Raw genomic sequence first — 22,450 nt, forward strand, 5'->3', positions numbered from 1 at the left:
GGCCATGCCCCTTCCGGAGGGATTATAAAACCCGGAAGTGTTGAGTGCCTCAGTCAGCCTCTGCAAGGTGGGGGAGCCAGAGGGTCACGTCTCTTAGTCTGAGCTGTGAATAACACAGGCCACATGTCTACTAAACTGTGAGTGGTTTTACTGACCTGTCGTGCCCTTAATGTGGTTTGAAAATATAGTTTGAAAATACTAAAGCTGTGCTGCCTTTGGTTTGTAAATGCTAAAACTGTGTTGCCTTTGGTTTGGAAATGCTAAAGCTGTGTTGCCTTTGGTTTGGAAATGCTAAAGCTGTGTTGCCTAATTAAAGATGCGTTGCCTAATTAAAGTTGCCTTGCCTAATTAAAGTTGCCTTGCCTAATTAAAGTTGTCTTGCCTAATTAAAGTTGCCTTGCCTAATTAAGTTCAAGTTCAAGTTTATTGTCGTGTGTCCCTGATAGGACAATGAAATTCATGCTTTGCTTCAGCACACAGAACATAATAGGCATTGACTACAAAACACATGAATAAATAAACTGATAAAGTGCAAATAACAATTAATGGGTTATTAATGTTCAGAGTTTTGGCCGAGCCAGGTTTAATAGCCTGATGGCTGTGGGGAAGTAGCTATTCCTGAACCTGGTCGTTGCAGTCTTCAGGCTCCTGTACCTTCTACCTGAAGGTAGCAGGGAGATGAGTGTGTGGCCAGGATGGTGTGGGTCTTTGATGATACTTCCAGCCTTTTTGAGGCAGTGACTTCGATAAATCCCCACGATGGAAGGACGGTTAGAGCCGATGATGGACTGGGCAGTGTTTACTACTTTTTGTAGTCTTTTCCTCTCCAGAGCGCTCATGTTGCCGAACCAAGCAACGATGCAACCGGTCAGCATGCTCTCTACTGTGCACCTGTAGAAGTTAGAGAGAGTCCTCCTTGTCAAACTGACTCTCCGTAATCTTCTCAGGAAGTAGAGGCACTGATGTGCTTTTTGATAATTGCATCAGTGTTCTCGAACCAGGAAAGATCTTCAGAGATGTGCACGCCCAGGAATTTGAAGCTCTTGACCCTTTCAACCATTGACCCGTTGATATAAACAGGACTGTGGGCCTTGCCTAATTAAAGTTGCCTTGCCTTCTATATAATTAAAAGTCTAATCTTGACAACTTCCTATTTGTGCTTTATATTGATTTTAGAAAAAACACTACCACGTATGGCTGTGATTTTTTGCCATCTTACTCAAGAGTCCCCCTCTGCTCATCAGGTGCTGAGGATTGTTCCCATCGATGAAAAATAAAAGAGTTATTAGTATTTTTTAAATGGTGAGATTCTCTCTCCTGTCAATCATACCATGAAGGCCACACCCCTTCTAGTGGGAGGGGGAGGGACTATAAAACCCGGAATTGTGGGCGTGTATCAGTCTATGCAAGATGGAGGAGGGAGAGGTCATGACACGCTATCTTTAGTGGCCTTGCACCCTGCTTGAAATTGTATGAAACTGCACTTGAATTTGGTGGCCTTGCACCGTGCTTGAAGTGATAAGAAACTGCACTTGAATTTGGTAGCCTTGCACCCAGCTTGAAATGGAATTTCAAGGAATAGCCGTGAGTCAACTGCCAGCCCACCAGCCGTGAGTGAGTGAGCTGCCAGCACAACAGGCTTAAGTGACTGAGCCACCAGCCCAATAATCCATTTGGCCCACAGTGTCCATATTAGACATCTGGAAACCAGTCCCTTCAGCCCACAACACCCATACTAGGGCTCTAGACCCCCCCCCCCCCCCCCCCCCCCCACCCACCCACTGGCCACTGTACTTCCACTGTACTTCCACTGCTTCACAAGGGTATGAAGTGGGTCGAGTCAACTAGGATAGTCTTCTGGCCAAGAATGTATCCTCTATCGCCTTGCTATGTCATCTACGAGTCACATCCCAAGTTACAGAGTAAATATTTTATAATTCCACCCTGGTTCTCTTGAGTTCATTATTTCGATACATGCAAAACATTCAAAGTGCATAAAAGTGAAAAATCAAGTAAGAATTCAACTGAGAATTAACTGTGTCAAGTGAACGACAGGAATGCACTAAAAAAAAGCATACATTTTTTCAGCAAAATTTACCAACATTAAAGGTCAACAACCTTCCAAGCGACTTTCAGAAGAAGTAAATGAGAATGTTGAAAATGTCCCAATTTCTTTCAAGATTCTTTAATGTTAAGAACCAATCTTGGTTTCCTCTGCATTGAAAAGTTTCAAATGTTATTCTGCTATTTAAGGAATTCTGAGCATAATATCAGGGAATTATAGACTAATTAATATTACTACAGTTTGTAATTAAGAATGAAATCACGGAACATGTTGTAAATTTTTAGCTGAATGAAAAGTACCAGCATGGGTCCGTAGAGAATCTAGCAGAATCCAGAATATTTTTTTTTTAAATGGGCAGTCTTGTTCGTGTACTTTTTATAAAAGCTGAGAGATTCTATCACCACTGGCCTTTCACACTCTCAATGCTCACCAGTGCAAAAGGGCAGAAACTCAATTGGGAAGAAGTTATGGCATTGTTCCACACTGATAATATCATGAGCAATTCTTGACATTACACGTTAGGAAAGATGTACTGATGATGTTGGGAATCTGAAATAAAATGATTGAAACATTCAGACGCCAGGCAGCACAAGTGCAATAGGTAACGCATTAACATTTTAGACCTGAGACCCTTTATCAGAATGGGAACAAAATATAACAAATTAGTTTTCAGTTTTAAAGAAGTTGGAAGATGGGTGGGTAGAACAGAGGGAAAATCTCATAAACTGCAATCAATGCGTTAATGTGGAGTTGGAACCAGATTATCTTTCCATTTCTGCATTATGTGTTGCTATAGAATGCCCCGCAGGCAGGGAAAATTAGTAGAGAGATAAAAACGGATTCACAAATCGCAGAGGGCCTACTGACAGAAATAGTCAGTTCTGATGCAGAGAGAAAAGAAAAAAGAGATACCTGAAGTTGGAAAATTCAATATTGAATCTGGAAGGCTGCAATGTGCCCAGCCAGAAGATGAGGTATTGTATTTCAAGCTTGCATGCACCCTCATTGCTACAGTTCAGAAGTCTGTAGAGAAATAGGTGCAAATAGGAGTAGAGTCACAAAGAGTTAAACAGCCAGGAAATATGATCTAAGGCCCAACTAGTCAATTCCACCAAGATGTCCTATCTAAACTAGATACATTTCCCCACATTTGGTCATTATCCCCCAAAACCTTTTATCCGTGTACCTGTCCAAACCAGCCTCAACCATTTTCTCTGGCAGCTTGTTCCATTTATCCACAAACCTCTGGATGAAATAGTTGTTCCTCGGGACCCCTTTAAAATGTTTCCCTCTCACCTTAAATGTATGAGCTCCAGTTTCAGAATCCCCTGCACTGGGAAAAAGATTGTGCCCACCACCTTATTTATGCCCTTCATTATTTTATATATACAGGTGCACAACCTTTTATCCGAAAGCCTTGGGACCAGACACTTTTCGTAATTCAGAATTTGTCGGCCTTCGGAATGGAACATTTTTAGCGTAGATTTTAATGGCTGGCTCAGTGGTAGAGTGCTCGGCTCATATCCGCAAGGTCGCGAGTTTGCGCCTTGATCCCGGCAGTTACTCGGTCGCGAGTTTGAGTCTTCAATGTCGTTTTTTCTTGCAGAATAAATGTCTGTATGAAATGCAGTGTGTTGAATGAATTCCTGAATTTGTAAATGTGCCCGCAGCATTGAATCACCTCTCGCACTCATGTCACCCTAGCGGAGCTACATGCCCTTAGGTGGTCTAGCTCGGGGATTCTTGAATCCCCGAGCTAGGTCGCGAGTTTGCGCCTCGATCCTGGCAGTTACTCGGTCGCGAGTTTGAGTCTTCAGTGTCGTTTTTCTTGCAGAATAAATGTTTGTATGAAATGCTGTGTAGGAGAGGTGTACTGACTGTGTGGGCAGAACTTTGGAAGTGATTGCCCACCAGTCTAAAAAGCCGCTGTGTCTCCCTGTCCCTGGGATAGCAGGGGGTGATCAAACAGCACAATACCCCCCTCCCCCTCCAACTCCAGAGGAATTCGCTCCCCGATGGGCCGCTACGGCGACAAGCGGCAGTTTGCCCACAGCCCGAGCTGCGCCCCCTCATCCGCCACCCCAAGAACAAGACGTACAGTGCACACCATCAGCTTCTGCCCCTACGTGTTCCTCTGGAGGTGGAGCGGGGCTGGGCTGGAGTTGCTGCTGGCTGTGGGTCTCTGGGATCTCCGTGCTTGCAGTGGGCCTGGGGGTCGGTGTCCCGTTGGTCCTGACGTCTCCGGCCATCCCCCTGGATTGGAGCTGAGACTGGGAACAGTACCGCCCTTGCCCCTCCTCTGCAACTGCAAACAACCCTACTCTCCTGCAAGGGCGGTACAGTTCCCGGAGGATGGCAGGTGGCCGGAGACGTCAGGACCAACAGGAACCCGCTCCCCGATGGGCCCCTACGACGCCCCGAGCTGCGCCCCGTCATCCGCAACCCAGGTTCCTCTGTAGTTGGAGCGGGGCTGGGCTGCTGTTGGCTGTGGGTCTCTGGGATCTCCGTGCTTGCAGTGGGCCTGGGGGTCGGTGTCCCGATGAGGGGGCGCAGCTCGGGGAACGGCTTCTGGTGGTCCTGACGTCTCCGGCCAGTTTGCAGTTTTCCTCTGGAGTTGGAACGGGGCTGGGCTGCTGCTGGCTGTGGGTCTCTGGGTTCTCCGTGCTTGCAGTGGGCCTGGGGGTCGGTGTCCCGTTGGTCCTGACGTCTCCGGTGACTGGCACTGACCTGCTGGTATCGTCGACATGAAGACAGAGCAAAGCCCCCGTGCCGGTGCAATGAGCGGGGAGCTGGAGAGGGGAGGGAAGGGGTCACACACATGGCCGGGAAGCAGAGGGGTGTAGGTGAGGTGAAACTTAAGGGAGCGACAATCTGCTGCTGCCTGCCCGCTGAGTTAAAAAGTTTCCACGCAAGACTCACGATACACTGTGTATCGTGAGTCTACCGTGGGAACTTTTTAACTCAGCGGGCAGGCAGCAGCATATTGTCAATTATTAACCCTCCCGCGCAATATACCCTCACCTTCTCTTTTATGAATGGGGATTTGGTTCCCCTTTCTTCGAGGACCGACCGGAGGTTCCGCTGTCACCTCTGCGGGCCGCCCTCGGTGAACGTTTTCAAGGACCTTTCTTCAAGGACCGAAAAAATGTCCGCTATTCGGAGGTTTTCGTTATTTGGATCTTCGGATAAAAGGTTGTGCACCTGTATAATCTATTATATATGTACTATTTTCTATACAGTATTATATAGTGTATATAGAATATATATCTATTCTATATATACTATAAATTAGTATATATTACTTAGAACATAAGAGGCTTAGGAATGAATGGATTTCAATTTTCAAGATATTAAACAGAATTGATTGTTGGGTAGGAAGAAGCTACTTTAATAATTAAATAACTTAAGATTAGGTTCACAATCTAAAAATTAGAGCCACATCATTCAAGTTAGAAAATATGTCTACATTTAGAGAGTGGGAATGTTTTGGAACTATCTTCCATAAATAATGCTAATTTTAATTTAATTTAGTTTAGTCTATTGTGACATGTGCTGAGGTACAGTGAAAAGGTTTTTAATGCCAGATTAATTGTAAATTGTAAATCATATATATTTGGTACTTTTTCTTCAGAAAGGCATCAAGTGAACTAAAGCAAAGACAACGGTATTCATTTTAGCCACAGATCAGCCATGATCACATTCATTACTCAAACAGATTTGAATGGAAAAGCAGCCTCCTCCTGTTTCTTTTAACATGAACATCCTCCGTCACACATCAGTGGTCTGTCTCGCTCTAGGTGCTCTCACGCCAGTTATTCTTGAAGAGTAACGTGAAACCCCTATACAATTTGTTGACAATCAACCGGCTTAGCCTCATTAGATGTGTGCAGGTTTTTTTGTGTTATTGCTTGTTGCAACAAAGGCACAAAGAGAGCTTGAAACAGAGCCATACTTCCTTGAAAGCAATTACTCTTAACGAACAGCAATATCTGGTACAACAATATGTCAATGTCATATCACAAGGTGCACACAGATGTTGAAGGCATACTTTACACATCTGCAATTTCATCGACTTATGCTCTGTTCCTGAGCCAATTTCCAAACACCACTACATTTCATCGATGGTCTCTAATTTCCCTGCACATCAGATTAAGCCATTTTAAGTCAATACAATACAATTCAATTTATTGTCATTTGGACCCCATGAGGTCCAAACGAAATGCCGTTTCTGCAGCCATACATTACAAACAAATAGACCCAAGACACAACATAATTTACATAAACATCCATCACATTGCTGTGATGGAAGGCCAAAAAAACTTATCTCTCCACTGCACTCTCTCCCCCCCGATGTCAGAGTCAAAGTCAAAGCCCCCGGCGGGCGATGGCGATTGTCCCGTGGCCATTAACGCCACGCCGGGTGATGCAAGGTCGCACACCGGGTCTTGATGTTAGAGCCCCCGGCGTGCGCTCGCAGCCCGCCGCCATTCCAAGCCGCGCGGGGCGGTGCTGTAAGGCCCCGCTCCAGGAGCTCTTCAACCCCGCAACTCGGGCAGGAGAAGTCGCCGCTGCGGAAGCCCCGAAAAGCGGTCTCCCTCCAGGGACCCACGGGCTCCCGGTGTTACCGTCCGCCAAACCCGCAGTTGCAGCCACCGAATCTCCGGGGGTCGGGTCGCAGCAGCGTCTACAAGAGTGTTTTATTGTCATATGTCCCAGATAGAACAATGAAATTGTTACTTGCAGCAGCACCAGAATGTGTAAACATAGAACACTGTAAACAATATAATAAATGAGAAAAAAATGTTAGTGTGTGTATATATACACATACTCACATACCCATATATATATGTGTGTGTGTGTGTGTGTGTGTGTGTGTGTGTGTGTGTGCGTGTACACGCCCACGTATGTACACATTAAAACAAACAAATAATAGTGCAATAATAATAATAGTCTGCAGTTCAGAGCTTATTTAGGGTTGTATCTCAGCCTCCAAGACTGCACATGTGCACACAACATCTGTATGCTACAGCTTAATGATGGAGGTTGGAGTGACATGGTTCTGCAGTGGATGCAATGAAGGATGAACACTTTACCCAAGTCGGTCACATTTGTTCCACTCCAGAGAGGAACATGTAGGAAGTGAGGTGTAAAATTGAAACAAAGAACAAGTAAAGGAATGTTAAAGCAATGCCACAGCCTTAGCTGATCCCATTCCACACTGGGCTTGCAATGTGCTAGATGCATTAATTAGAATCAGAGCTTCAGGGGCGCCGCTAAATTGGCAGCCCCGCCAACAGTCAGTTTGTTTTTTCATCATTTTTTAATCTTCAGTATGTGTTAAAAGCTCGTGTAAATGCTTTCCGGATTGCTTTTTGTGGGGGGAGGGGTCGGGGTCGGGGGAGACTTTTTTTTTCAGTTAGTTACCTTGCCGGAGGTGTGATAAATTTTCGGTTCGCATTCTCCAGTCGCTCTGCGGCCTACCATCAATGGAGCTGGAGGCCTCCTCGGACTGACCTTGGGCCCCACCGCGGGGCGTGGACTTGCATCGGAGTTGTTCCCTTGCCTGGGATCACTCCAACTGCGGCCTGCGGACTTTACATCGGGATCTTGCAGTCTCGGGAGAGGCCGTGGATGTCGGGAGCTCAAACGTTGTGGAAAGTTCGACCAGCCCCGACGCGGGGTTCGATCGTCCGGCGCGGGGGAGTGATGTCCTCCCGATGCAGGAGCGGATCGCCTCGACGTGGAGGGCCTGCCGCGGGCTATGGGTGTCAAGATTGTCCTGTCAACGGAGGGCTTGAGGCCCCCGACCGCGGGAGAACAAAGGGAAATGATTGAACTTTTTTTCGCTTTCCATCACAGAGAGGAATGTGAAGGAATCTCTGTGATGGATGTTTATGTTGAAATGTGTTTTGTGTGTTCCGTTGCTTTTTATTTGAATGACTGACTTGGCAAATGAAATTTCTCATATGTTGCAAAACATACTTGGCTAATAAAGTATTATTGTGATTGTGCGTAATTCATGCTATAGCCGAGAGAGATGCACTTCTGAGAAGGACTATATTTGAGATGGATTCTTGATGATGAGAGGTGAAAGTTCTGGTATGGTTGAATAAGGCAGTGTACTGGTTGATGTTTCCCTCTGCATTCCTCTTGGGTGTTGTGTTGGAATGAAGATCATTTCCATTATGTCACTTGACAGATGGAATACACGCAATGAATCAACAAGCAGTTCTTCTACCACTGGGCGGACTCTCATCCCCTTGTAATGGAGGCTAATTTGCTATTTGCCTTACTGATTATGTGGTGTACCAGCATATTGGCTTTCAGACTATCTTTAATATCTCATAGCCCTCCATTTCAAACTACTACGGATCCAGCACATTATGCTAATCACACATTAGGGCGACATGCTGGGTCAGTAGTCGAGTTGCTGCTTTACAGTGCTAGAGACCCGGATTCGATCCTGACTACGAGTGCTGTCTGTACAGAGTTTGTATGTTCTCCCTGCATGGGTTTTCTCCGGCAGATCCAGTTTCCTCCCACATTCCAAAGACATACAGGTTTGTAGGCTAATGGGCTTGATTTAATTGTAAATTTTCTATAGTGTGGATAGTGCTAGTGTAAGGGATCGCTGGTCGCCATGGACTTGATGGGCTAAGGGCCTGTTTCCACTCTTTATCTCCAAACTAAACTATATTAAACCCCACTACACCCTAACCATGCAAACTTTAATGAAACCCACAGTCATGACCATCTTCAGGAAAATGGATGAATCCAATTGCAGTTAATGCAGAGGGAATAAGGCAGTTTGTCTGATTATAGAAAACAATTGTCTAGAAATTTAAAATGCTGAATGGTTTAGGTGGCAAAATGGTTGCATTATGGCAGCATATGCCAATCCAGAAGTACATTTTCAAATTTATTTGAGAGGGAGTCAAAAGACGTAACAAAGGAGTGCAGTTGTTCCTTTGCCTCACTCACTAATTCGGTTTGTCCTAAATTTACATGTAGTTTAATAAGCAGTCCTCAAAAAATCACTCACAGAATCCAGAAGTTAAACTTCCAATGTGCCAGTGAACCAGGGTAGGAAAAGTTAAAATTGGTGAAATTAAATGGTATGGAGCTGTGAATATTAGAGATTAATGTAAAGAAATATTCCAACCAAATCTTACAAATATCAACAGATTCATTTTATGATTTTGTAATTATAATACTTAAAATCCATGAGGTTACCTAGAAAAATGCAAATGCTAATTTTGTGCTTTACTTTTCTAGGAACAGGAGGTGAAATTCCTCTGAACACTTTGGCAGTTCGCTTGTTGATGGGTTTTTGGTGGCTCTTTGTGTTTATAATTATCTCTACATACACTGCAAATCTAACTGCCATCCTGACCACCAATCGAATTGAAAACCCTGTTCGGTAAGACATTGTTATTATTTGAAAAGGCATATCCATGTCTTCCAGAGATTCTCCTTGACCTGCTGAGTTACTCCAGCTTTTTATGTCTTTTTTGTAAACCAGCATCTGTAGTTCTTTGGGTTTTGTTATTATTGTTAATTTTATATCTGTGTGTAAGAGAAAAAATCTGTGATAGAAACATAGAAACATAGAAAATAGGTGCAGGAGTAGGCCATTCGGCCCTTCGAGCCTGCACCGTCATTCAATATGATCATGGCTGATCATCCAACTCAGTATCCTGTACCTGCCTTCTCTCCATACCCCCTGATCCCTTTAGCCACACGGGCCACATCTAACTCCCTCTTAAATATAGCCAATGAACTGGCCTCAACTACCTTCTATGGCAGAGAATTCCACAGATTCACCACTCTCTGTGTAAAAAATGTTTTCCTCATCTCGGTCCTAAAAGATTTCCCCCTTATCCTTAAACTGTGACCCCTTGTTCTGGACTTCCCCAACACCGGGAACAATCTTCCTGCATCTAGCCTGTCCAACCCCTTAAGAATTTTGTAAGTTTCTATAAGATCCCCCCTCAATCTTCTAAATTCTAGCGAGTACAAACCGAGTCTATCCAGTCTTTCTTCTGACGAAATCTTTTTACAAGTATATCATCTTGCAGTAAAAAAAAACATGAAGCCTTTTAATTAAACTATCTTTAATCAAAGCACATACTATATCAAGGGTTCATTTAAACATAACCTACAAAATGGAATCACTCAAATCTGTGTTTTGCAATATTGAACTTTCCACTCATCACATTAATTTCATGTTCTTGTATCTTGTTGTGTTTTATGACGGCTGGCAGACCAATTTCCCACCTGGGATAAATACATTTCTATCATATCATGTCGGATTACCACTAATCCCTGGAAATATTGGTCTTGTGTGATAATAGATTGGATAGATACATGGAGTCTCTTGCCCAGAGTAGGTGAATCGAGGACCAGAGGACATATGGTCAAAGTGAGAAGTGAGAAAGGAACATTTTTGGTGCTTTCAATATCCTCAAGCCCATGGATTGGAAGAGCAGTGCAAATGCCAGAAGGGGTATACTCCCTCACAAACTACCAATGAACCCCATCCACAAAAATCTGTGGTGCCCACATTGGCCTTATAACTCACATCAGGATCTTGATCGATTGGCCAGGTGGGCAGAGGAACGGTTGATGGAATTTAATACAGAGAAATGTGAGGTGTTGCATATTGTGAAGTCTAACATGGGCAGGGCCTACACAGTGAATGGTAGGGCTCTGGGAAGTGCTGTAGAGCAGAGAGATCTAGGAGTGCAGGTGCATGGTTCCTTGAAGTTAGAGTCGCAGGTAGATAGGGTGGTCAAAAAGGTGTTTGGCACATTGGCCTTCATCAGTTAGAGTATTGAGTATAGAAGCGGGGGTCATGTTGCAGTTGTATAAGATGTTGGTGAGGATGCATTTAGAGCATTGTGTTCCGTTCTGGGCACCATGTTATAGGAATGATGTTGTCAAGCTGGAAAGCGTACAGAATAGATTTACAAGGATGTTGCCAGGGTTAGAGGATCTGAGCTACAGGGAGAGGTTGAGTACACTGGGACTCTATTCCTTGGAGTGCAGGAGGATGAGGAGTGATCTTATTGAGGTATATAAAATCATGAGAGGAATAGATTGGATAGATACACTGAGTCTCTTGCCCAGAGTAGGTGAATCAAGGACCAGAGGACATAGGTTTAAGGTGAAGGGGAAAATATTTAATGGGTATCTGAGGGGTAGCTTTATCACACAAAGGGTGGTGGGTATATGGAACAAACTGCCAGAGGAGATAGTTGAGGCAGGGACTATACCAACATTTAAAAACAGTTAGACAGGTACATGGATAGGACAGGTTTGGAGGGATTTGGACCTAATGCGGGCAAGTGGGATCAGTGTAGCTGGGACATGTTGGCCGGTATGGGCAGGTTGGGCTGAAGGTCCTGCTTCCACACTGTATCACTATGACTCTATGACTAATTTAATCTATAATTTGCAAAAATGGTGTACACTCAACTCAGTCTTAATCACATGGGACATGCCGAAGGGGAAAGTGTTTGTAGGTTAAAATTGCCTTCGATTTTGGAAGTTGTGAGATGCGTTTCATTATTCTGAGCATATATTCACATAGAATGAACATTGCTGTGTTAATCTCATTAAAAAAATGTTAAATTCCTCTCTCCAATGCCTTAATTGGAATTATAAGCCATTTATCATCTGAATATAAAAAATTTAAATGGCTGAATGACAAGTTCTCGCTCATCCCATAAGTCATCTCACCCCAGGAGAGCCATGTGGAAAATTATGAAAGGGTTCCTAATAACAACATAACATAAATAATATTTTAAAGTTTCATCACGTAATCTATCTCCACTAAAGGATCAGAACCCAAGTGATGATGTTCCTAACTTGCTTCCTCGGATTTCACAACAGTCATTAATATGATTATGATTAGACATATAATTAATTTCCTAACATTTCAATACATGTTATAATCACATTTAAGAATGTATACATTCATTTTCCTAGTGGATTCCAGATAATAAACATAATATGTTCATTTACAACATTAGAAAGTTCATTTCTAATATTTTCTCTACGCCATGAGACATTTTTACTCATCTTCCCATTTTTCCAACAGATTAGAATTATATCTCCTGAAAGATTTTGAATTAGTTGGACTGTTTAATTTTGTATAATTAGAGAAAATTCATAGTCCAAATATTTGGCCCATTATGTCAGTACTCATTGATTAAATATGAGCCATTGCACCTAAATCACACATTTCAGCATTAAGGCTAGTTATGCAGGTCACACCTCTTCAATTTGTACAAATATTAAAATATAATTTTCATTGTGATGTGGCTGTCTGCTTTTACACACCATCGGGCAGTGAATTTCAGGAGACAATCAATCAATCACAGTTTGAAAATGATAATGTCCATTTAACTCTTCTCAAGGAAAAACAGTCACTGGATTGGAGTAACCTTTTTTTGTGCACAACATGTGTTTAAAAATCAATATGAAAACTTTAAAATTGCAGTTTACATAGGAAGTGCTGCATTTCCAGTTAATGTTCTGTGCAAGAGTAGGTCAGATGTGCATATTCACTGTTCCTCCCGGTAAATAATCCTCACACAATCATGATATTTAAATTCTATTTAGCATTCGGTTTTAGTATAAAATATTAAAGTTGGCTTGTATTTGGATCTATTGAAAAAGCTGTAAATACTGGTGGAAATGTTCAGGCATTTGTAAAGAAAGTGCTTTAAATTGTATAATCCCCTCTTGCATTGAAATTCAATGGCTGTAGAAGACATTCACATCAAAAAAACGACTGAGTCATTGTCATAGAGTCATATGATATGATACGATCAGCCATGATCACATTGAATGGCGGCGCTGGCTCGAATGGCCGAATGGCCTACTCCTGCACCTATTTTTCTACGTTTCTATATTTCTATGATATAACTTTATTTATCCCAGGAGGGAAATTGTTCTGCCAACAGTCATAAAACAAAAAAAACATGAAACATGAAATTAAAGTGATAAGTGGAAAGGATTGGGGATGTGTAAAGATTGTGGGGGGGGGGGGAGTTAGTCTACCTTAATTAAAATGTTGTCTCTCAGAACAAAATCAATGGCATGCAGAAAAAGACATCTGCCAGAGAAAGGCTAGTCTAAAATGTCTTTTAGACATTTTGTTCTGAGAGACAACATTTTAATTAAGGTTCGACAGCTTGTCCATGTTTTGATCTCTCAAAATTACCCTGATTACCATGTTCACTGAAACCTTCCACATCCAGTGGAACTATTTCTGACATTAGGGAAGAGGGGATGAAAGATGTCAGCATATAAAAATATGCATAAGAGGGAAAATGATGAGGTGAATATTACAATAGCAGGATAAAATAATTCCATGGGAGACATGCAAACATTTTACATCTTACAAGACAAACAGATAGGCATTGGATTAATTAGGTTATATCAGCATTGTTGGGTTCAGAGCAGGGAGAGTGAAGAACAAGGATGTAGTTGGGGAGTCATTTAACAGATAGAGATATAGATATGGTATGGAAACAGATCCTTCGGCACATCAGTCCACACCAACCAGTGAGCACCCTGTGCACTAGCACTATCCAACACACCGGAGACAATTTACAATTTACAGTTAACCTAAAAAACCTGTACGTCTTTGGAGTGTGGGAGAAAACGGGTCCACCTTGAGAACCACACGGTCACCAGGAAAACGTACAAACTCCGTAAAGACAGCAACCTTAGCCAGGATCGAACTGGGTCTCTGGTGCTGCAAGGCAGCAACTCTACTGCTGTGCCACTGTGCCGCCCTGACAGTTTCAATGTCTTCAAATTGCACGTCTTCAACATTCAGCAGTCCTTTCACTTCTGTATATTTCCACTGAGGGTTAGCATACAAATGAGGAGAAGAAAGTGACCGAGGATAAAATCTTATAAGACTCCAGAAATAAGAGTGTAGAAATAAAAACAAGAATCATTGCTGTTTCTGAAAAAGCAAGGAGAGGAGCCTAGCTATATCAACAGATGAAAACTTGAACGCTGCATGAGGGAAGGAAAGAAGGACAAAATTCAGTGGAAAGGTGGAGCAGAAAGATGGCTTCACAGTCTCAGCTATAGGTGATCTCATTCATCACTTTGACAAGGACACATATGATATCATTAGTGATTTTGGCAAGGATAATAGTGTGGTATGAATGAATTTGAACTGCAGAGATTCTAAGAAAATAGATATTAAATTGCAGTGGGAGTGTTTTCAAATGATTAATGTTCTCTTATCTTGTATAAACTACATTGTTTCTGTATTCAAAATGGAGAGCCTATGAATAGACAGCAGGAATTCTGAAAATGCAGGAGTCATTGATTTCAGGGCATTATTTTCCAGGGGCCAGCAAAACAGAAACAGTAGGAGGCATTGGGATGCGGAAGGGGTTATGAATGGAAAGCAATATAACAAAATGATGGGAGATGACTATCTGGGATTGAGCCAATGTGAATAATGAGTCTACATGAGGTGCCAACATCAAGGATCTTTTTGAGAGCGTGGGTCGAGCAGTTTATTTTGAAGGACAGGTTAAGAGTTCAGAAGTAGAAAAATCAAGTTGAATTAAGGTGGGCAAATCCCATGAAAATCAGAAGTGATTGATATCAGGATGAAGAAGAACACCCTTGTTGCACTTGTTTTGGGAATAAGAGTGAGGATTATAAATGTTATGCAGAGGACCGGAGTTGGGTGAGATCCCAAACGGGGAAATGGGGTTGCAGACAAAGATACGTCAGACCCTCACCACCATGGCATTGGTTTGGGCGAAGCAAATTGTGGATTGTACAGCCAAGCAAGAAGACTGCATTTACGAAAAACTGTTGTCACATATGAGTTAAGCATCCTCTAAGGTCTACCCCTGTCCTGTCATCCACATATGGACGGAGAGAGTCTTTATGACACAAACCAATGATACTGGAAGATGTCACAGAGAAAGGATGGGGGAAGGGGGAAGGGGTAGTTTAGTTTAGAGATACAGTGCAGAAACAGGCCTTTCGGCCCACTGAGTCTGCACCGACCAGTGATCCCTGCACATTAACGCTATCCTACACACACCAGGACAATTTACACTTATAACAAGTCAATTAACCCATAAACCTGCACGTCTCTAGAGTGCGGGAGGAAACTGAAGATCCCGGAGAAAACTCACGCGGTCACAGGAAGGACAGACAAACTCCGCAAAGACAGCACCTGTAGTCGGGATCGAACCCGGGTCTCTGGCGCTGCAAATGTACAGACCAGAAAGACAGCACAATAGATAGATGAGTTGGGAGAGAAGGAAACGGGCAGGATTAGCTCTTTGAAGGCGCACAGAATAGTAGTGGGGAATTGCTCAATGAGGCATTCAAGGGATGCCAAGGAAATCTTGAGCTTAATTAAGAGAGGTTTTAATCTCAGACAGTAACTGGACAGCTGGAAATTCTGGGACAATGGAAGAATACAATGAAAAGAGATTTGACAGGGTTAGGTACCTGATCTTTTATGTACATCATTGTCATCTCTCTCCTTAAAATAAAAACTATGGAACTCGTTACTCCAGCAAATGTCCATCTACTAACCAATGAAGCAGGATACCTTTAAATTGTTGGAACCGCTCATATCCAGGCAAGTCAAATACCTACCATCTGACTTCTACTCCGTAGATGATGGGAGAGTTCTGGAAATTGGTCCTCCTATTACTGTATTTATCTGACTGGGTCTGTTAAGTTTCTCAACAATAGTAACCCTCAACATTTTGAAGGTAGGGATATTGGCACTTAATCTCTGGGGAAGACAATCAGTCTCCCCCATTTCATTGCCCAGCATGTGTATGCCACTTTGAAGACATTTTCCCTCTCCTGCTGCAAGCAAGAGGCTGAGAATGGAACCGAATGCTTTGCAATCATTTGCAAACAATTCCTCTTCTTTCCTTTCAATGGAGGAATTGCTGGAGCAGCTAATAATATCTTGGCACTGCATATTGCCCTGAAGAAATCTTGCCACTGTATCCTGGAGCTCCGTTACATATCCATTGTTCTTGGCACGTCTTCCTCTTGATTCTCATTAATTACAATTTTATTGAGGTTTCATAATGTCACAATCATTCAAACACTGCCTTGATGTCAAAGCAATCAAAATAGCCCCATCACTGGATTCCACTCCTTCTATTCATCTTGTGTCTATTCCTGAAACTAATTGTTCAAAATGGAAACCAACCTGAGCATCAGAGAGTTGGTTGGGGTGGGAGATTGCAACCTTCACGTGGTCCGCCCTGTTTCAATGAATGCAATCAACCTGGCGTGCACAATCAAATAAGATCAAATAGAACAAGTTGTCCCATAATTTTAGGTTGTGCACACCATACGCAAGAAGAAGAAGAAGATAATTGGTTTTGGACGTGATCTTTGATAGCACAGGCAATGACACTTTCCATAACTTTGCAACTGATTCAGAGTATATTGAAGAGGCAGTGCTTCACAAGAACACGAGAAAATGGGAGGAAGGATAGACCAACAGATCCCTCAAACCTGCCCTGCCATTCAAAATGATCATGTTGATCTTAGCTAATCACAGCTTCTCTTTTAGTTTACTTTAGTTTAGAGATACAATGCAGAAACAGGCCCTTCGGCCCACCTACTCTGCTCAGACCAGCGATCCCTGCACACTAACATTATCCTAGGGACAATTTCAATTATATCTAGTCAATTAACCTAGAAACCTGTCCATCTTTGTAGTGTGGGAGGAAACGGGAGGTCCCGGGGAAAACGCACGTAAGTCACGGGGAGAACGTACAGTCAGCATCCGTAGTTAGGATCGAACAGTCAGCATCTGTAGCCAGGATCTCTGGCATTGTAAGGCAGCAACTCTACTACTGCATCATCGTGCCGTCCAGTGGCATTTCTCTGGCATTTCCCAATAACCCGCAGTTTCTCGAGCTTGTTAATATTTATTTATTGCCACCTTATCTAATGATCTGGCCTGCATTGTCCTCAGATGCAGAGAATTCTAGATATTTACTCCCCATGGACAGAAGAAATTCCTGCACACTTCAGTTTTGAATGACCAACCCTTTTTTGTAGCTCTGTCACCTTATTTGTTACTCTCCCACCGGTGAAAACATCTCAACATTTACCCTGGCAAGCTCTCTTTGAATATTAAGTTTGAATAAGCTCATCTATCATTCTTCCAAACTCTAAGGAGTACTATTCCAGGAATTTATCTGGTCATTCTCCTTTCCACTGTCTTCAATGCTATTAAATCTTTTCTAGGTAAGAGAACTAAAAATGTGCTCAGTATTCGAGGTGTGGATTCATCAGCACCATGTACAACTGTTATAAACCTCCTAATCCTTAAACTCCAAATCTTTTGCAATAAAGGTCTTATTAACTATTTGGTGGACCCGCACAAGCTTCATGATTAATGTTCACGAGCACATGGGTTCTGCACACATTCCAGCTGCTACGGTCAGGCAAACGCCTCCGTTGCCATGCTGTGAGAACAGAGAGGTTGAGAAGGAGTTTCTTCCCAGAGGCCATTAGGACTGTCAACTCCCACCTCACAGGGACTAACTTTACTGTACCATTCTACTGTTTTTTTTTTTTAATTGCTGTTTTTTTCCTTTTTCCTTCCTCCCCCAATATGTAATATGTAAAAGAATATGTGATTCTCTTCCATTCTGTTTGTAGTTTGTCGTTTGTTTGTTTTTTGCACAAAGTCCGCGAGCATTGCCACTTTTCATTTCACTGCACATCTCGTATGTGTATGTGACGAATAAACTTGACGACTTGACATTTGTAGTCCCTCTCTGTTTAGATAATAATCTGGCTTTTGATTCTTCTAACTGAAGTACATGACCTCACACTTTCCCACATTATGCTTCATTTACCAGGTAGTTGCCGAATCACTCAATCTCACCACATCTCGTTGCGGTGCTCTTCCACCTATTTTCATATCATTACCTTACATTTTGTTGCATCCTCCAGTCATTAATGAAAACAGTAAACCAATTAGATTCTACCAATAACCATTCTACCAACAACTAGAGAGTCCTGTACTACTATCGACCTCATTGGAGACCCTTGGACTATCTTTGATTGGACTTTACTGGCTTTATCTTGCATTAAACATTATTCACGTTATTCCCTTTATCATGTATCTGTACACAGTGGGTGGCTCGATTGTAATCATGTACTGTCATTCTGCTGATTGATTAGCACACAACAAAAGCTTTTCACAATAAACTAAATTCAAACTCAAATTCATGTTATTAACTCAAATTAGGCAATGTTTCCACATTATTGACTAGATATCAGTGTTGTGACCGTACTGGAACAATTTGCTGGTGGCACAGCTGGATCTGGAGCATGTCTTCAGCACAATAGACAAGGTTTTGCCACTTTTCCTAGTCTAAATGTTCAGCGCACTCAATTACTTCTTGAAATCATGTGGACTGATACAACCTCAAGAGGCGACTAGGTTGGATCATCCACTTGGTTCTTCTAACTAAAGAAAAATGCCCCATTCTTGTTTTCTGCTAGTGGTACACATCGAAGCAAGAAGCTATTTTAATGTAAATACTTTGAGGCTGAAATAATTAAAATAATGATAATGGCGATGTGGACAATTGCTGAGTTAACCAATTGTGTTTTCCATCATGCAGATCTTTTCAGGATCTTGCCAAACAAACAGATGTTCCATATGGCACTGTCCTCGATTCAGAAGTTTTGCAAATAATCAAAACCAAGGGTCAAAATCCATTTGAACTTGAACAAACATATGCTAATTTGTGGAACATGATGAACAAAACAAATGGTTTGGAGAATTGCGTGAAGAAAATTCAGGATGGGATTCAAAGGGTGAGTGATCAAATGCATGCAAAACATTATTTGCTATGAACATTTAAATAATACTGCACTTTGAATAATTTCAGCCAGTAATTCTGTTTACTAATTTAGAGAATTACATACAGTTCTGGTCCTACATGAAGGATATGCAGAATAGAGATTACAGAAGAGATTTACTAGAATGTTGCCTGCAATGGCCGGCTATAGTTATAAGGAGAAATTGGATAGATTTGTTTTATTCTCATTGAAACATAGGAGGCTGAGGGGTGACATTATAGATGTTTATAAAATTATGAAAGGTATAGACAGGATAGACATAATATTTTTCCCAGGGCAGGAGAGTCTAGAATTAGAGGGCACAGATTTAAGGTGAGAGGGGAGAAATTTAAAGAGGATCTGAGGAGTGGATTTTTCACACAGCAGGTGATGAATATTTGTGGCAAACAACCAGAGGAGGTGGCAGAGGCAGATACAATTACAATGTATTAAAAGGTGTTTGGATAGGTACTTGGATAGGAAAGACATACGGTATAGTGATAGGGGCTAATGGGGGCAAATGGGATTAGTGAAGATCGGAACTACAGTGAGTATGGGCAAGGTGAGCAATAAGGGTCTGTTTCCGTGCTGTATAATTTTAAGATTCTATCATACCTTAGAAATGCTTTGAGATGACAAAAGTATATATGCACACTGGATAAAACAATCTAGTGTTTTATTTTCTATATTTTGAATCAGAATCCAAATCTTTTTTCTATAATCTGTATTCAGGATCTTGAATCAGATCTATCCTGAGTAATAAATAAATGTACTTTACTGAAACTATTAAAAAATTGAAGATTTGTCCTGAGATAAACTTGGAAAATAAATCTTAAATTGCCTGGACTGTATCAGACTCAATTACATCATTGTACTTACTCAGACACATATCCCTGGACGTGCTGAGAGAGTACCCAGTATCAGGTGAATGACAAAACTGGGCTCGAATATGGGCTCCTGCTCTCAGAATAAGACACTTCCGTGCTCCTCAGCATCCTGTTCAAATGACCCAAAGTGGGGCAAAAGATAAGGAACCTCATAATGCTACCACAGCAGAACCTAGGATATTCATAGTTTAAGAGTCCATTTAATGAGATTGAGCTTGGTGCTCGTACGAACCAGTGAACATTGGAGAAAATGCAGACTTCCTTTCTTCATGTTGTCAAAGTCAAAAATAACTGGTTTGGTCCCTATCCAATGTGATAAAGTCTGGAGTGGTAATGTGAATAGTACAGGTGTCAGAGGTTATGGGGAGAAGGCAGGAGAATGGGGATAGGAGGGAGAGATGGATCAGCCATGGTGGAGTAGACATGATGGGCCGAATGGTCTAATTCTGCTACTATCACTTATGACCTTATGACTTTGTACATGCCATACAGTAACGTGGCAGGTTAGAACACGCCCAACCCACAAAACAGCTAAAAAGCTATTCAACAGCAAGTAAAACCACGCTGCGAAGCTTAATTTGTTGTCAAACGTTCAACGGTTTTATATCTTTAACTTTCAGAAATAGTGCAAACCACAAATGTAATAATTTTAAAACATAAATGCATTTATAAAAATTCCATAGTCACTTAAAAAACTTTTGATCAATCCTAAACTTTAAAGCAAAATGTGATATAAATTTTACTTCGGAGTCACGCGAGTGACTACGTGAAGAAGGGCCGTCCGTCTGCGTGCGCGTCATTACATCTGAACGCAACGCGCATGACGGACTGGAGAGGCACTGTGTCCTCCCAGCCGTCAGGATCGGCAGGTAAGGAAAGTTGAACTACTTACCTGCGTTCTCTCGGACTTGAAGCTTTTTGTAGTTTCAGAGCCCAGATGTCGAGGAGACGGTCCGCGGGGAAGTCGGCTGCCGAAGACCGCAGCATTCCCAGTAGCGGGCGACGGTCTTGTTCCCGACATTACCGCCGGCAGAACCGGCAGGAAAGACTTGGTGCAGGAGGAGGAGCTCCGTGGTGGTCCTGCGGGACATAAAAACCACGCGCAAGTCTGACACCCGTTGACTCAGATGAGTCCGGGGAAGAGGGATACCCTCCCTCAACGGAGAGCGTCTGAGGACGACTCTCCCCCATGGAGCAACTTATGGAGAAGTTGCTCCAACAATGATCTGCTCCGAAGGAGGGAGCAGTATCAGCACGGGCCTCTACAGCAGGCCGTGCCAGCAGCCTCACACATGGGGAAAACAAAACGGGCCAGGAGCACCTAGGCAAACCCAATTGGAGGGTAGGCCAGGAGGATCCCGGATGGAGAGGATAACCTCCTTCATGGGTAACGTGTTTAAACGTTCAAAACCCACATGGAGCACCTGATGGAGAGGTGCTCCACAATGATATACTCCTAAGGAGGGAGTTATCAGCCCGGGAATTATGGAGAACCCGCAGGCAGTGGCACCTGTTTCAGGGCTGCACAAATGTCTCCTGCTCTGAGGAGAGGAGCATCCACGGTCAGTTTCAGTCTGACCCAAAGCAAGAATCTCATTTAGGTCCGCTGGAGGGGCCATGTCAGCCCAGGTATCCTCAGGGGCCTGCGGCAGCACCTGTTTTCAGGGCTGCCTACAAATCTCACTCTCAGTGGAGGGGAGTGCGAGTGATCAGTAGGTAACTGATCTCGAATTTAAAGTATGAACATACTGAAGCACATGCATATGGCCTCAAGAGCCAGCAGTTGGCAGAATATCCGCACAAATGCCGGCAAGGGAACAGCGCTATCAGGGTGACTTTGGAGAAACCAGCCGCCGAATCCTCTCTTCAGGTAAGACCAGAAGAAGGAAGCAAAAGCTGTCGGACCAATCAAGGTACAATGACAAGCAAACTTCATCAGTAGGCGACAAACACACCCCACACCTCCATAGGGGATAAGCAATTCACTGAAGCCGGTGGTAGCTTGAAAGCTGGGCACGGAAATATGATCAGAGTCGTCTTTCAAGGCAGAATCAGAATTATGGCCAGAATTGTCTTACAAGGCAAGCTCAGTATGATAAGGTTTTCAGACCAAGACCCAAGCAGAGGTCAGAAGAAACATGGAATCCACACTCCCTACCAGTCCTACTCCCAATCAAGGAGAGAAAAGGAACCCGCATCAGGGGCCTTTGGGCTTACCACAAGACCACCGGTAGCCATAGAGGTAGGTGGGTCTGGGTTTACCGAAACAAGGGATTGTGGACCAGTTACATGTTGGTAATTTTACTCTTGTGTTTTTGTTCAAAATGACAATAGCATGAATTTCTGATCTGGTTTTAAAAAACAGATAACAACATGTGATTATTTTACTGCACAACATACATAGGTTCCAAGCAGACTTGGAACTCGGACCGGAGTTGTCTTCGAGGCAGGCCCAGTATTATGGGCAGGATTGCCTTCCAGGACAGGTGACAGATGGAGGATGTCACTTCATCCAGGTTTAACTCATTTGTGCAGTATAAACTTTCAGAACAGTAAAATGTTGTTATGGTCTAACAACTGTTTTATAGGAGCTTCCTATAAA

The 22,450-nt window shown here is 42.8% G+C and overlaps 1 protein-coding gene across 1 annotated transcript in view; it reads left to right on the top strand.

The window, feature by feature from the left end:
* The window catches only part of LOC116978788 (glutamate receptor ionotropic, delta-2-like), a gene marked incomplete at its 5' end in the record, with an annotated part of 428,679 nt that overhangs the window by 350,985 nt on the left and 55,244 nt on the right, over window positions 1-22,450 (top strand). Inside the window, 2 exons of the mRNA XM_033030081.1 lie at window positions 9,341-9,485; window positions 18,742-18,937. Of these exons, the coding sequence (XP_032885972.1) occupies window positions 9,341-9,485; window positions 18,742-18,937 (341 nt within the window). The remainder of the gene's footprint in view (window positions 1-9,340; window positions 9,486-18,741; window positions 18,938-22,450) is intronic.

This window comes from Amblyraja radiata, chromosome 11 (assembly GCF_010909765.2).
Source record: "Amblyraja radiata isolate CabotCenter1 chromosome 11, sAmbRad1.1.pri, whole genome shotgun sequence".
Lineage (NCBI taxonomy): Eukaryota > Metazoa > Chordata > Chondrichthyes > Rajiformes > Rajidae > Amblyraja > Amblyraja radiata.